The sequence below is a fragment of the Felis catus genome, chromosome F1 (genome assembly GCF_018350175.1).
Source record: "Felis catus isolate Fca126 chromosome F1, F.catus_Fca126_mat1.0, whole genome shotgun sequence".
NCBI lineage: Eukaryota > Metazoa > Chordata > Mammalia > Carnivora > Felidae > Felis > Felis catus.
This window is the reverse complement of record NC_058384.1, coordinates 9,452,344-9,468,622: the sequence shown is the minus strand read 5'-3', so window position 1 is coordinate 9,468,622 and position 16,279 is coordinate 9,452,344. Positions and strand designations below refer to the sequence as shown.

General features: G+C 41.9%; 1 protein-coding gene across 1 annotated transcript in view; it reads left to right on the top strand.

Moving 5' to 3' along the window:
- Positions 1–16,279, top strand: part of FMN2 (formin 2) — a 492,613-nt gene that overhangs the window by 91,585 nt on the left and 384,749 nt on the right. The window contains exons 5-6 of the mRNA XM_045048716.1: positions 1,247–1,291; positions 7,798–9,878. Coding sequence (XP_044904651.1) covers positions 7,859–9,878 — 2,020 coding nt within the window. The 5' untranslated portion in view covers positions 1,247–1,291; positions 7,798–7,858. The remainder of the gene's footprint in view (positions 1–1,246; positions 1,292–7,797; positions 9,879–16,279) is intronic.

Below are 16,279 nucleotides of genomic sequence, written 5' to 3'. Positions count from 1 at the left end.
AAAACAAACAGGTCAGGCTTCAAACTATGCCTTTAAAGCCTACTCTCAGGGCACCTGGGTGGCTCAGTCGGTTGAGCGTCCGACTTCAGCTCAGGTCACGATCTCGCGGTCCGTGAGTTCGAGCCCCGCGTCAGGCTCTGGGCTGATGGCTCAGAGCCTGGAGCCTGTTTCCGATTCTGTGTCTCCCTCTCTCTCTGCCCCTCCCCCGTTCATGCTCTGTCTCTCTCTGTCCCAAAAATAAATAAAAAACGTTGAAAAAAAAAAAATTAAAGCCTACTTTCAAGCTCCTTAAATATTGAAAGGAGTTTCCACGTTGTTGGAGTTAACACATCTTGTAGGCCAGTAGAACTTCCAACTGCACTCAGCCACTTCAGTCTGGCAGCCGAAATTGATCCAGTTGGAACCTTTCTAAGTTGTCATCATTACTGAGACCCATAAAGCCGTTGTCTTGATGAAGACAAGTTAGCACACCCTGCACTTTTCTCTCCAGGCACCTCAGATCCAACAACTCAGGAAAATCCACAGAAGGGACCTTGCAAATTGTAGAAATTATTCAACTGCTTAACAGCTATTTTAATTGTTTTTGCCTTTTTTTTTTTTTTTGATTTTGCATCTGCCTTTTAAAAAAAATTTTTTTTTTTCAACATTTATTTATTTTTGGGACAGAGAGAGACAGAACATTTATTTATTTTTGGGACAGAGAGAGACAGAACATTTATTTATTTTTGGGACAGAGAGAGACAGAGCATGAACGGGGGAGGGGCCGAGAGAGAGGGAGACAGAGAATCGGAAACAGGCTCCAGGCTCTGAGCCATCAGCCCAGAGCCCGACGCGGGGCTCGAACTCACGGACCGCGAGATCGTGACCTGGCTGAAGTCGGACGCTTAACCGACCGCGCCACCCAGGCGCCCCCTGCATCTGCCTTAAATGAAGTCCCGGGAGTTTTAGGAGGACAGGAAGAAATGCCTAGAAAATGTTGACTCAATGAGCCCTAAAGAGCCAAATAGCTCTGGCAGTCTTTCATAGAGTATCATAGGCAAGGAAAGACAGACTTCAAATCAGTTTTCTTTTCCTGCCTCCCTAATCTCTGAGGAAGTATTTAAAGTGTAGTAGTAATACTGATAAACTAATTTCCAGTAAACATTATAATCATCTTGCCTAGACGTTCTGATGACAGCTGTGTCTATACTGTTACCAGAAAACCTAGTTACATGGTTGAGAGTAAAATTTTCCCATTTTTCTTCAGCCAGCACCCTGAAGTCACGTTTGTACAGCTGAAGCTCCCACACAGGTGAGTGAAATAAAATCTCCCACAAGCCTTTTCCTGCTCTTCCGAGGAAAATGAAGCTGATGCAAAGTTCTACACTGAAACCACTGCTTTGTGCTGTGAAAAGAAAGGAAAAGGAAAACCCAGCAACCAGCCATTTTCTAGTGAAGTTAAAGTACTTGAGGGCAATTCTCTGAAAAGATCTTCAGTAAGAGATGTGAGTTGTAAACTTCTTTTGGATTCCTTGTGATCAGAACAAGTTCCTCTTAATTTCTGGGTGAAAGTGCAAAGGTCTAAGGCGTTTGTTTCATAAAGAGCAAGCAAGCATTGCCCCTACACCGAAATATTTATTTTTTCTCCTCTTTGGGTCTTTTTTGCTCTTTTTCCATTGTTAAAAGGAAGACCACAGGGTCAGAATGGAGTCATTTATATTAAGGTTCCATGTCAGCCAAACAAAACTTAATACTAAACTTAATTGAGGCTTGGGTGCCTGGGTGGCTTAGTTGGTTGAGCGTTGACCCTTGGTTTCAGCTCAGGTCATGATTTCACAGTTTGTGGGATCCACCCCTGTGTGGGGCTCCACATTGTCAGTGTGGAACCTCCTTGGGATTCTCTCTCCCTCTCTCTCTGCTTCTCCCCTGCTCACTCTCTCTCCAAATAGATAAACTTAAAAAAAAAAAAAAATAAATTGAGGCTTTAGCTTCTTCCACAATGTAACCTTTAAACAGATAACCTGAAATTTCCTGGTCAGCACTTGGAGGTAATTCACTGAGAGATCTCTGCTTTTTTGCTTTAGGTGACCTTGACTAAAACAACACATTCTTTGCTAATAATTTCTTTTTTGCTTCTGTTCCCTCTCTTCCTTTAAAAACGTTTCCTTTTCTGCAGTTTGATGGAGCTCCTTTCTATTTGCTAGATGAGATCCTGTCTAATTCATGAGTCATTGAATAAAGTCAATTTAATCTTTAAATTTAATTCAATGAATTTTCTTTAATACCATATTGTAATAATTAGACTGGCTCTTAAATTCGAAGAGAAAATGCTGGCACTTAGAATTCAATGTAAAAGCATCTTTAATATATATTAAGGAGCAGTGTGATTAAAACCAATATTAAGATCATCTTCTGAAATATGCATGGACAAACTAATGTCTATTAGGACAAACATAGGTATGCATGCTTCTTGGGGTGTCTTTGTTTAATGAAAACCCATATATTTGGCCTAGTTTTTGTGGACAGGTCTCGTTTTATTTATTATCAAATTATTTATTACCAAAACCAGAGTGCTCTGTGGAATATAGTTTTCTCTCTCGTGTCCATATTTATACTAAAATCTCTCTTTTATTTTTTTTTAAGTAATCTCTAGGCCCAATATGAGGCTCAAACTTACAACCCCAAGATCAAGAGCTGCATACTTTACCAAGTGAGCCAGCCAGATGCCCCACTTAGAATCTCTTCCCATGCTTGTTCCATGGATTTTTTTTTATTATATACCTACATGTCATTAAAATGACATAAAAATATATAATACTATTTAAAATTTTTTTTTTCAACGTTTATTTATTTTTGGGACAGAGAGAGACAGAGCATGAACAGGGGAGGGGCAGAGAGAGAGGGAGACACAGAATCGGAAACAGGCTCCAGGCTCTGAGCCATCAGCCCAGAGCCCAACGCGGGGCTTGAACTCCCGGACCGCGAGATCGTGACCTGGCTGAAGTTGGATGCTCAACCGACTGCGCCACCCAGGCGCCCCTATAATACTATTTTAAAGCTCAATAACACAGTTTGGATTAATGTTGGCAGATTCTAAGAGTTGCTCAAAAAGCTCTGAAAAATCTAAGGTTAAAGCTGTGCTCAGAAAAGAGTGACTATTTGCCATAGATGGCTATGAAGCAATTGACATGTGACTAGTCTGAATGAGATGTTGCCGTTAGTAAAATTCATACTGGGTTTCAAAGACTTAGTATGGAAAAAAGAATGTAATCTATCCCCCTAATAATTTTTTATTGGCTTCTTGTTGAAATATTTTGGATATTTTTGGTTACATAATTATTTTTCAAATTATTTTCATCTGTTTCTTTTAGCCCTTTTAATGTGGATACTAGAGTATTTATGTTACCATTGAGGCTTGCATTACATTTCTGTTGGACAGCATTTCTCTCCAGGCCAAGGATCCGCTGTCTCAATCTTAATTCCTTATTGGCTCTGTCTTTAGAATGCTTTTTGCGACTTCTTGTCACCGAACAAGGTAAATTATGGACTTAAAGTGGGCTTTCTATAGGCAAATTCCGAATAGTCGTAGTGCATTCTGTATTGCTTGGGCAAAGTAATGTTTGACTTGTTCTCAGTTTTGTAAGCACTTAATTTCCAAGTACTGCATTGGTGATAACATGAAAGAGGATGGTAAAAATTGAAAGCTACATAATTCTTGTTTGTGATCCATATAATGATTTCTGTAAAAGAGGTCTGACCCATATAATGATTTCTGTAGAAGAGCTCTGGGGATTCCATCTTGAAATTTTCTGGTAGGAATAAGGGCTTTTTATAATGTCAGCAAGTATGTGAACAATAGGAATATTTATGTAGACACATTATTTCGTAGAATATGAATGTCTCAGGGAAGAGTTAATTCTCCATTTAAGATACTGGTACTATAGTTAACAGTAGTTAAAGTCTTATTTGTCCTGTTAGGTTCTCTTTTCAAGTTTTTGATTTGCCTTAACTGAGAAATACTTTTCAAAATAATAATAATTTCCATTCTTTTACTCATTCATTCACATGTATTGACTCCAGCACCGGCGAGAGGCTTCATGATAAAGCAGGTGCTCAACGACAGCATAATTGGCATCTTGGGTTGAAGGGAGGATGCTGTCCTCTGCATTTTGTTTAGCAGCATCATTGGTGCTAGCAGCATCCCGACCACTATGAAAACCCAAAATGTCTCCAGACAGGGCCAAATGTTCCCTGGGGAGCAAAATTGTCTCCCCATTTGAGAAGCATTGATAATAGCAAGAAAGAACAGATGGGAGTTGGAGGTGGGGGTAGGAGAAAGACAAGGGAAGTGGCAGTTGGGATCAAACAGATGAGTGGATGTAAGAGACATAAGGAGGAAGAATAGAGAAATCTCTGGGATTGCTAAATTGTGTGGACTAAGGGAGAGACAGGAATTAGCAACAAGCTGGGTTTGGGCAACTGGAGAGATTGTGGTGCTTTTACTGAACAACAACAACAACAACAAAAAACCAAAACAAAAAACAAACAAACAGGGGTGCCTGGGTGGCTCAGTAGGTTGAACGTCCAACTTCGGCTCAGGTCATGATCTCGCAGTTCGTGAGTTCGAGCCCAGCATCGGGCTCTGTGCTAGCAAACAGCTCAGAGCCTGGAGCCTGCTTCAGATTCTGTGTCTCCCTCTCTCTCTCTCTCCCCCTCCCCTGCTCATGCTCTGTCTCTCAAAAAATAAATAAATGTTAAAAAAAATTAAAAAACAAAAAACCCCCCAAAGAGAATGAATATGCAAGAGCACATGAGTCCCATTTCAGATATGGTGGGTTGGACTGGGGGCATGGCAGTGCAACTGTTCTCTAGAAAGTGGGTCCAGTAGTCTGTAGTATAGGAGTAAAGTCAGGACTGAGAGGTGGATGGAAGAGGCCAAGTCTTAGTAGTTGATATCAGGACAGAGTTGTCTTTCAAGAAAAGGCCATTCACCTGCTGGAGAAAAGAGTGAGTTGGATAATTAACATCCAATCTGATTGTTTTGCTAGAGAGTCTCAAACATTCATCAAGGTGAAGCATAGTGAAAACTAAAGACACATATCAAACATTTCATTATGGAGAGATACTGAATTGAGAGAGCAATGAAACAGGAGGAGAGCTAAAAGAAAAGAGAAGAAATGACATATAATTCAGACAAACAGGTAAAAGTGAAGAGAGGAGGGCTGATTATTCACTTACTGTTAATTGAGTGCCATAAACCTTTATCTGATTTTAATTTCAAGGAAGCTGGGAAGTACAACATTCTTGTAACTCACTCTCTTACACCACACTTCAAAATTTCAAACATACAGAAGAGTGGAAGTAATTTTACAGCAACAGCATATATCCCTCACTTAAATTATACAATTAAAATTTAAATATACCTGCTTTATTACGTTATCTGTCCATATCTCCATCCATTAAAGCATCTTAATTTTTTGATGCATTTTTGAGTAAGTTGCAGAGTTTAGTACATTTATCCCACATTCACATATGCATATTATGAACTGGAGTTCAACAGTTGGAAAATGTTATAGCAACATTTTGGAAATGTTGGAAAATGGGTAGCAACTAATTTCATATACATTTTTGGTGACCTGTTTGGGATGCTAATACTAAAGATTTTTTTTTACCAACAATTATTCTAGATTAGATTCTTGAATATACAGGCTAGCCACACCTGGTTTTTGTTTTGTTTTTTTTTTTGTTTTTTTTTTTCCTGTGTCCTGGTACCTAGTGTCTGGCCAGGCACAAGGTAGGATCTCTATTTGTTAAATGTGTTTTTTGCAACTAGAGATATGATATCATTCCTTCATCAAATGGAGTTAAGCTTAGGCCATGCCCCAGGCATCTTTGGGACCACTAAATACTGTTCGCCTTCATGATGCTCTTACCAGCCCATGAAATAAGAAACTGTGTAGTGTTGTTTGTTATAAAGAATTAGGAACCTAAATTTGTAGGTTCAAGTAATGCCTTTGCTGCTATGGGACCTTAGACAAATCTCAGCCTGAACTTATTCATTAAGTTTAAATTGGATTGAGAGTACCTACCTACATTTGGTGCCCACAATTGTGATTTTCCAACAAGCCTTTGCATGTAGTAGAGCTTTGTCACCTGTGACCTGCACACAGCTGTCATATATTGTTTCACATTCAAAGGATGTGAAAACATCAGCAGTCTTGTCTCTTCTCTCTTCTGTCCTCCCTCCTTGCCTTCTTCTCTCCTTTTTTTTTTTTTTTTTTTATTTCTGGAACTTAAATATATCTCAGAAGTAAATAGTAAAGAAAGTAAAAGTAAACAAAGAAAGTAAAAAGAAACGAAAACCAACAAATAAAAAACTCAAAATAGTTTGGAGTCAAAGATGTCTTGTTAAAGAAAGAGCAAAAATCAAAACCCATAGTACCTCAGTGTTCAAAGAGGCAGCAAATTCTATTAGCCTTAGGCAAACTGTGCCCTCTGAGGAGTCTGCATTCTAGAAAAGAGCAGTTTTGTGAAAGGGGAAACAAAGGGTTTTCAAGTACTCCAGAACCTCTCCAAGACAGGGCTGTTACCCTGGCAGAGTTATTCTTAAAGGTGATTTCTCCAAAACATTTACTCTAAAAGGCCACCTAAAATGACTGGCTGCCTGGCTTTAAATCATCTGTTTTTAAGAATATAATTTGAAAAAGGCTCCTACTTATTGCAATGGAGTACTTTTATATCGAAAACTCATACGACCATTTTTTTAAACATAAAAATGGTTAAAGAGAGAGGTTTAAAATGTAGTTCACAATATACAAAGGAGCATTTGCTTGCCGAATTTAAATTGCGTCATTATAACACGTAGTACTTTTTCCTCCTTTGGGCTTACTTGGAATCCTAACATGTTGGATAGCTACTACATATTTTCAAAGTGCTTGAGGATGAATTTGTAACTCAAATTATCATAACATTATTGTAACATTATTGATTAACGCTGCTTTAATCTTAAAGGTTCGTTAGATACCCAGGATGTTGAAAAATGCTTTAATACGGGTAACTAAATTTCCTAAGTAACAGTGACAACGTTTACAACGGAGGAAATTTTTCTATTAATACAGGAGTCAGAATGTTAAGAAATTCTGTTAAACTGTTACAAACTTTTATAGTAAAGGCAAGGACAAAGTTTGCCTTAAAGGGTTTGCTTGGGAAGCGGTGGTTTATAGCATAACATCTGAATTCATGTGTCTGTGCCAAGGGTGTTTCCTTTTTTGTCTTTTTCCTTTTTATATGCAACAACAATAGGAGCATGTTTAATATTGATGAGTCTGACCTCCTGGGAGTTATAGTATATGTACCCTTTTGGAATACAAATGCTATTTGATTTATATGGTAAATACATAGAATTTTGGAGATTAGCATTTTAATCAACTCTAATCTCTTAGGATTTTTTTAACTTCACTTTGCTATTTTGCCATAAAAAATTCGAAAAAATGAACTTTTGAAACGGCAGCTAATCTCTCAAGTAAACAGATGCAAGGTCTGCATCAAACATAAAAGCAGCACTATATGTAGCAACCATTCCTAAACCATATGCTCAAGCACATTAGCAGTGTTCAAGACTATCAGTTATTAAGGAGCAATCCATTCGCTCCACAAATATTTATTGAAGAGCCATGTTTCTTCAGGCACTTGAAGGGGGGAGTGGGTAGCATATGTGGCCTCGATATTATAGAACCTCTCAATTGGAATTTGGCTTCGGTTTTTTCACCGTTTAAAATTCTTTTTAACTTTTTTTTTTTTTTTTTTTTTTCATGGCAGGTCCCGGAGCTTTGAAGTTCCATGTGCATCTTCCAGCTGACGAGCTCCTTCCACGGGGACAATGCATTCGATTCGCACAGCGGAGATGAAAGTCTCCGAGATTGAGCAAACAGTTTTCGCGCCCGGCTTCGGGGAGAAGCCGGGCGAGGGCGGAGGGGGGGGCGGCGGCCATTGGGGGGCCAGGCCCCGGCCGCGTTCTGCGCAGCCATTGGCGGACTCAGAGCGCAGCACTGAGCATGTTCTGGGCTGCCGCCCGCTCGCTCTCGGCTGCAGCCGCAGCCACGGCCGCCGCGGGAGCAAGCGCGCATTGTGCGAAGAGGAGGCAGATGCTAGCAGGGCCAGCCCCGCGCGATTTGGCCTCCTCTCCCAGCGGCTCGCCTGGCCGCCTGACTGTCCCGGGAGCCTCCCCCTGTGCGGGCTGGGGGCCAAGGAGGGCCGGCATGGCCTGAATGCTGGAGGCGCCTCGGCTCAGCAGCGGGATTGCAACATGGGGAACCAGGATGGGAAGCTGAAGAGGAGCGCAGGTGATGCCTTGCACGAAGGCGGAAGCAGCGCCGAGGATGCTGTCGGGCCCAGAGATGTGGAAGCCACAAAGAAGGGGAGCGGGGGCAAGAAGGCGCTGGGCAAGCACGGCAAGGGGGGAGGAGGTGGCGGCGGGGGGGAGCCAGGCAAGAAGAAGAGCAAGTCGGAATCCAGAGCCTCAGTGTTTTCCAACCTGCGGATCAGGAAGAACCTGTCCAAGGGGAAAGGCACCAGCGGCTCCCGCGAGGATGTGCTGGACTCCCAGGCCTTGCAGATCGGGGAGCTGGACAGCGCGCACTCCCTGGTCACCAAGACCCCAGATCTCAGCCTCTCTGCAGACGAGACGGGCCTGTCGGATACCGAGTGCGCTGACCCTTTCGAGGTAACCCGTCCAAGTGGCTCTGGACCCACCGATGTTGGGGTTGGGGGCAGGGTGGTCTTGGGGGATTTGGAAGCTGCTGCAGGGGTGCAGGATGGACAAAGAACCAGTTCCGGCTCGGACACGGACATCTATAGCTTTCACTCGGCCACGGAGCAAGAGGATTTGCTCTCAGACATCCAGCAGGCGATCCGCCAACAGCAGCAGCAGCAGCAGCAGCAGCAGCAGCAGCAGCAGCAGCAGCTGCTCCTCCAGGGCCCTGAGAAGCCTGCAGCAGCCCCCACAGCCGCCTCCCCCCAGCCCGGGGCCTTCTTGGGCCTGGACCAGTACCTGCTGGGCACGAGCAGCGCAGCCGGGGAGGCCCCTTGCAGTCCCGACACGGAGCAGGCTCTGTCTACGCTGTCTGACCTGCCTCGGAGCCTGGTCACCGAGCCCCGGGTGCCCGAGCAGCCTCCACCCCCCGGAGCCTTAGCTGTGCCTGGCCTGCCGGTGGGCCAGCCTGCCGCTGCAGACTCGCCCTCCTCCCCGGCCTTCCGGTTCCCCGAGTCCTCACCAGCGGAGGAGGGCTCGGCCAGAAGCCCCGGCCCAGGGGTTGGGGACACTGATGAGGAAGGCGAGGAAGACACTTTTGAGGATGCCCCCCGAGACTCTCCAGGGGAGGCGTGGGGCCTGGAGGCGGGAGAGGACCCCCCGAGGCCGGGGGCAGAGCCCGAGGGGGAGCCCGGCAGGCCCGGCGCCCTGGCAGCCGCCTCCCTGCCCGGCAGTCCTGCGCCCAGTCCACGCTGCTTCAAGCCCTACCCGCTCATCACTCCCTGCTACATCAAGACCACCACCCGGCAACTCAGCTCGCCCAATCACTCTCCGTCTCAGTCTCCCAGCCAGAGCCCCAGGATTAAGAGGCGGCTGGAGTCTTCCCTGAGCCGGGGGCCCAGGGCTGCCCTCGTCTCCGCCGCCGCTCCGCCCAAGAAGCACCGGGCCGACGGCGGCCTCACCTGCGGCCTCAGCCGCTCAGCGGACTGGACGGAGGAGCTAGGCAGCCGCGCGCCCCCGGCCGGGGGCTCGGCGCACCTACCGGCACGCGAGGCTGCCTCAGAGGGGGGCGGTGGGGTGCCCCCCGGACTGGCAGCCAAGGTGCCTGGGGCGCAGGCGGCTGCAGATGGCTTCCAGAACGTGTTCACAGGTGAGCGCGCCCTGCTGCTGGGTCACCTGCCAATCAGGGCCTTCCCCGGTCACTTGCTCTCCTCACTTCGCGAAGCCGAGACTTGTTTCTGGCAAGTCCTGACTCAGGGAATCCTTTCACGTCCTGCTTTCAAGATTAGTAAAATTTCTGGGTTTTTATTGTTCTTTTTTTTTTTTTTTTTAACAAGGTCTTAAAGGGAACAACTTTGTTATGTCTCCTAAGTCATCGCAAGGAAGGGCTGCTCCAACCATTTGTCCAAAACGTGCTATTCTCTGTGTCCAGGGTCCCGCCAGGCAGATCAACTCTTTTTTTTTTTTTTTCCACAGCTAACTGAGCCATCATTGTCTTTCCTTCCTCATCCTCACATCATTAAAAATAAGAAAATTGTGAATGATTTTTTGACAAGGGTCAGCGTGGGAGAAACAAATCATTTATTCCAGTACTATGCAGAGGTGATCTCTGACTGCTCTGATATATATGTGTATGCTTACATATGTAATATGTAGTTTCTGTCAGCAATCTGGGTTGACTACTCAGTGAAGTTAAGGGGATGTACTCCAGTTTGCTGATGCAACCACTCTTAGAAAGTTAATAAGTAATGAAGTAGAATATTAGGGATAATTTTCATTTGGCTTTATGTCCAATCAAAACAGGTATAGCTTGGAGTCGCTGAAGGTGAGAAGACCACAAGGACGTGTAATCCAACTGGTGGGCACCATAAAAGCCCAGCTAAAGGGTCCATTTACTGTGGTAAATAGTTTATCCTTTCTTAGACGTGTGTAGGTCCCAAGGCCTTACCTTAACTACTCATTGTTTCATGTTCTCTTCCTTCTACTCTTTTTTTTTTTTAATGTTTAAAGTTTATTTTGAGAGAGAGAACAAGTGGGGGAGGAAGAGAGAGAGAGAGAGAGAGAGAGAATCCCAAGCAGGCTCTGCACTGTCAGCACAGAGCCCGATGCAGGGCTCAAACTCACGAACCATGAGATCATGACCTGAGCCAAAATCAAAAGTCCAACGCTTAACGGACTGAGCCACCCAGGTGCCCTCTTCCTTCTACTCTTAATTATTAAAGGAAATAATAAGTGCAAGAATTTATGGAATAGGAAAGAATGACAATTTATGCAATTACTGGTAGGTTTATGATAAATATTTGCATGGTAAAAATTTCAAATGTAATTTGAAAAGCTTAAGTCTTCAATTCTGTTACTGTAATAAATAGGTTATCTATAAAACGTTTCTTGGGGCTCCTGGGTGGGTCAGTCAGTTAAGCATCTAGCTCTTGGTTTCAGCTCAGCTCATGATCTCACGTTTGGTGGGTTTGAGCCCCACGTAGGACTCTGCTCTGGCAGCATGGAGTCTGCTTGGAATTCTCTCTCTTCCTCTCTCTCTGTCCCTTCCCTGCTCTCTCTGTCTCTCAGAATAAATAAATAAACATCAAAAAACACATTTCTTAAGTGACATTTCTCAATGGGCATAGCTACTTAGTTGGCTAAATGCCAACTTGTATTTACCACATTTTTATTTTCACCTGTATTTTACATGTTTCACCTTTTGTTTTACATTTATAGATTCTTATACTACTTAAGAGTAGTCTTTATTCACTTTATTCATTTATTTATTGCTTGCTCTCTTTCTTTTTATTTTTTTTAACTTCTCCCTTCCCTTTATTGTGTAGGTTAAATGAAAAGGGATGCTTATAGTCTAATACCCTTTAGATAAGTTGTAAAAAATATGAATAAAAAACAAACAAACAAAAGCCTTGAAAGATCATTTTTGAGGGAAGAAGATAGGAAAATTCTTGAGTTAATTTTTTAAATTTAATTTTGGTGAGAAATCATGTGTTTCATCTTTATCTAGGTTATCATTCATTTATAAATATATATTTTTAAATGAAAATGTCACCATGATTCAGATTATCATCTATTAATATTAATGGTTGCTCATTCTAATAGCATTAGACTTTTTATATATATATATATTCACTTTAATTTAACACACACACATATATATATATATATATACACACACATATATACATATATACGTATATATATGTATATTCTGGGCAGCCACGTTGTATCAGGCAATATGCTAGTGGCAGGACATACAAAGGTCATTAAATCAGGGTTTTGTTTCTCCAGGGCTCCCTGAGTACGCAGGAGCACATGGAAACATGCAGTATAGTGTTCTGGGAGCATCAGGGGTACAGGGACTGATCTCCTTGGCAGGGGTCAGGGAAGAGGAATTCATTCCTAGGAGGACTGATCAGAGTCCTGAAGATCATAGGCCCTTAAGAGAAAAACATGGTTCATCCTTGTTCCTTGCATTGCACTTTATTTTGCTAAGTATTTCCAAATTTGAAATTTTGGACAATTCAAGGAGTCCTGTTCAGTGAGTACCTGTGTTCTATTTCCCTCTCCAGGGAGAATTTTTTACTGTACAAGGGTGAAATTGCACAGTGAGTTGTTTTAATATGGACATTACTGATTTTGTCTTTGATGGTTGGGTATATAGCTGGTCTGTGATCAGTAGATATTTGTGTAGCAGTTTCCATATATTTATCTCACCCACTCACTTTCTTTTCAAAAAAAGAAAAATTTGTGGGTTGAACCTAATCTTGTCGCTGGTGGGGAAATGCAGGTAGGTAAAGAGATGAAATAATTTTCTCAAGGTCACACTGTGATTCATTCAGAGGCAGAGCCAGAAATAGAAGCTGAGTCTACTGATTTAAGTCTGAATGTCCTTGCTTATTACTTATTTTTGGATATTTGACACTGCAAGGCAACATGGAGTAAAAGCTGTTTATAAAAAATACAGACTTTATAAGATTTTTCAGTTGCTGTTTCTAATAAGGTCCATCCCTTTAATTGTTGAACATCTGGCCTTCCTTGGGCTGGAAGAAGAGTGATTCTTGGTTAGGCTGATCCAGATTTTCTCTAGGCAGCTCTCAGGGAAACTGTTCTTGTGGTGGAGTGAATCCAGATTGACACAGGCCCCTGTTTCTCCGTTGCTGTCTGTTTTCTTGTCATCTGGCATCACATTTGGTTCTTTACCGTCTACAATTTTATGGGTGTCTTGGATATTATCAGAGGCCTAGGGAACAGTAGTATTCTCCTTAGGGAATCTGTTTTGTTTTCTTTTTTTGGCCTTAATTTTGCATGCATGTCTTTGGATCCATTAATTGCCAGCTGCCTTTGAAGCAGGTGATCATTTATCTATAAACTTCCATAAACATCATTTATTTTTAAACCATAGAATGAGGGTTGTCAGCTCTGCAGAAAGGAACAGATGTTTTTGCTTTTTACTGCCTTCCAAATGTAGGGAGAAAATTCAAGTGGAAAGAGATGTTCATGGCACATGTTTGTGTTTGTTTGGTAGATATAAAAACATTTTTAGTGATGATGGAGACAAAAACTTTATCTTGTGTTAGCTGTTAAAAACTGATGATGTTTTAGGCCATTGCACTGAAATATTTCCAGTTAATTTGTTTGAAATACAGTTGTTTTCAGTGCTGCGGAGAAAAAAAATGGCTTCTGAAATTTGAGAGGTTCTTTGGTACATGAAGTCTAGCAGAAGCTTGTTCATAGATTTTTGCAGTTAATTAAAAGTTTAGACATGTAAAATGTTAAATTTGTGATGCTAAATCACTTTTGATAGGAAGCTTTCCAAAGTCAATTATGTGCTTATCTGTCTTTTTTTTTAAACACACGGAATCAAAGTTTAATCTGTTTTAAATGGCTTAGTGAAGGCAGGCCATTGTTACGTGCTGTGAAAACACTGGGGATGCCCTCCACAGCTATTGCAGTGTGCAGGCTGGCTCTAGTCCTGAGTTTTTGCATCTTTGTTTCTTGACTCTTTCCTTCCTCTCAGCTATTTATTCATAGAGCTGTCTTTGTCTTCTCTCCACCCACCCCTCATACTTCTAATTTGGTCTTTCTGATCAATTTGTTATTGGCTGGCAAAGCCTGTAATTATCATGTAAAGTTATATTTATTGCACTTCTACTGAATGCCAGATACTGTGTGGTGCATTACATGAGTGTCTGTAATCCTTACAACAGTTTTATAAAGTAGAGCTGTTTACCCCCATTTTCCCAATGAGCTAAGCAAGGTTCAGACCCGTGAAGTAACTTGCCTAAGGGCATTAAGCTAGTAAATCCCTCCTCTAAGATTTGTACTTAAGTAAGCAAATCTTTTGTTAACATGCCTAGGTGTAAAATCAGGTGTATCAGTGAGCTTTTGAGTTGCTAACTAATTGATAATTGGCTTGGGCATTAGCATTTGGATTGTGTGACTCTCATTTTGGCTTTTCTAAAGGTTATCTTGATTTTTATATCTGTAGAGAAGGACCCACTCTAGGAGTACAAGGTTTTCTTATGTAGCTGGTTAAAATGATTAAACTTTGATTTGTGAAGGCCAGTTGCAGTCTTATTTCTCGTATTAGCATCTGACAGAGTAAATATATCCTTCATGTCCCAATATGTGAAGGAAAGTCAGAAATCATCCCAGATGTATATAGAAAATGCATCTTTCTTACTCTAACAGGAAAGGGGGTTATATGAATGCTGTCCTTTCCCCTATTTCTTGACTTACTGGGTTCCATATATCAGAATAGATCATGGTAACAAAAGCTGAGACTAGATTAGTTTGGTTGGAAAAATCATTTCTTATGATTTCTTTAAGACTGTGGTTTGGGTTGAAGTCAAGTACCCCAGTGATGGGCTTTAATGATGACTTTATGTGTGGAGGACTGGCCTAGTTTTAAGTGCATTTAGGTATTTAGATATAAACCATGTGTATTTGAAATTGAACAAGTGCTTTTAGAGCCGTATTTCCTTCTGATTCTATTAAAATGTGCTGAACATACCCAGTCATGTGATAGTTAAGCAGATAAATTTGTATCCTAGCTTTTAAAAGTGACTCTCAAGTAATTTTTCCTCACATATATGAAGCTGGAGGAGTGATTTCAAATTAATAATGTTAAGATTAAGTGAAATAGTATGTATAAAGCCACTACAAATCTGCCTAGCATGTAGGAGGCATACAATTGGTGCTGTTTGAGTTCCTATCCTGGTTCATCGCCTTAAAAAACTTCATTGCTCAAAGTGATCCAAAACCAAGTTGGTTAAAGCAAAATAAAACAACTCTGAGATTGTATACAGAAGCTTGGTAGGATATAATCAGGTGCTAGTTGATAATTAATATACCTAGTCGCTAGTTTTTTCTTAATTGTTTATTCATCATGTTTTTTTTTTCTTTTAGCATTTTCTATGATTGTAAGCTTTTTTGTCACTTTATCATAAATTTTGGTTTCCTTCAGGGTTTGGATAAGGAAAGTATATGATGGGGGTTGTGGCTGTGTGATTGGGTGCAGGTGCTAATTTTTTTTTTAATTTTTTTTAACGTTTTTTATTTATTTTTGAGACAGGGAGAGACAGAGCATGAACAGGGGAGGGTCAGAGAGAGAGGGAGACACAGAATCCGAAACAGGCTCCAGGCTCTGAGCTGTCAGCCCAGAGCCCGACGCGGGGCTCGAACTCAAGGACCGTGAGATCATGACCCGAGCCGAAGTCCGCCGCTCAACTGCCTGAGCCACCCAGGCGCCCTTGCAGGTGCTAATTTTTAAAGGAGGAGTGGGGAAGAGGAGGCAGCAGGCAGACACCCTCAGTATTTATGTTGTGCACAGCCTCTGGGTGCGGCACCTGCCTTTGCAGCCTAACCTCCCACAACTTCCTTCATAAGCTCTCAACTTTAGACAAGTTAGTCTGGTTACTGTTCTATGAACATGCATTTTATTTTCCTGACTTTGTGCCTTTGTCTTGAAGTTTTACCCTCTTGGAACATACTATTTGTCACTCTTGATTTAGCATCTGAAAGGGCTGATTAAATTCCCATTTCCGTTTTTTGTATGTTTACTAGTTTCACCTAACGGGCAGCCATTTATTCCAATGTCATTGCACGTATTATTGTCTGCGTTTTATTATGTCCACTTCTTGGATTTAGGGATTCATCTGGTCTTTTTTCTCACCTGTTTCTTCTTTTCTTTCCTCCTTCCCTACTCACCTGATTCTGTCCGTTATCTAATCTTCTATCAACACATCCACCAATATCTATTCTGTGCCTGCTGTGTGCCAGTGAATATGATGGACAATGAGCATACTGACCCCTTTAGGAATAATTGTTTGCCATTTTTTTTTTTTAAACAGGCAGGTTGGGTATCTAGGCTTCCTATTGGTAACTTCCCATTGAATTCAAGCTGGAAAATTACTAAAATTTTTGATTAGTCAAAATTAGTTATTTTCACTGAGATGTGATTGAATCTAATGAAAGTAGGATGATACTTTGATAGAACTTGTGTTGAGAGAACATCTCTTCCTATATTTGTTGGTTGATTTTAAAATA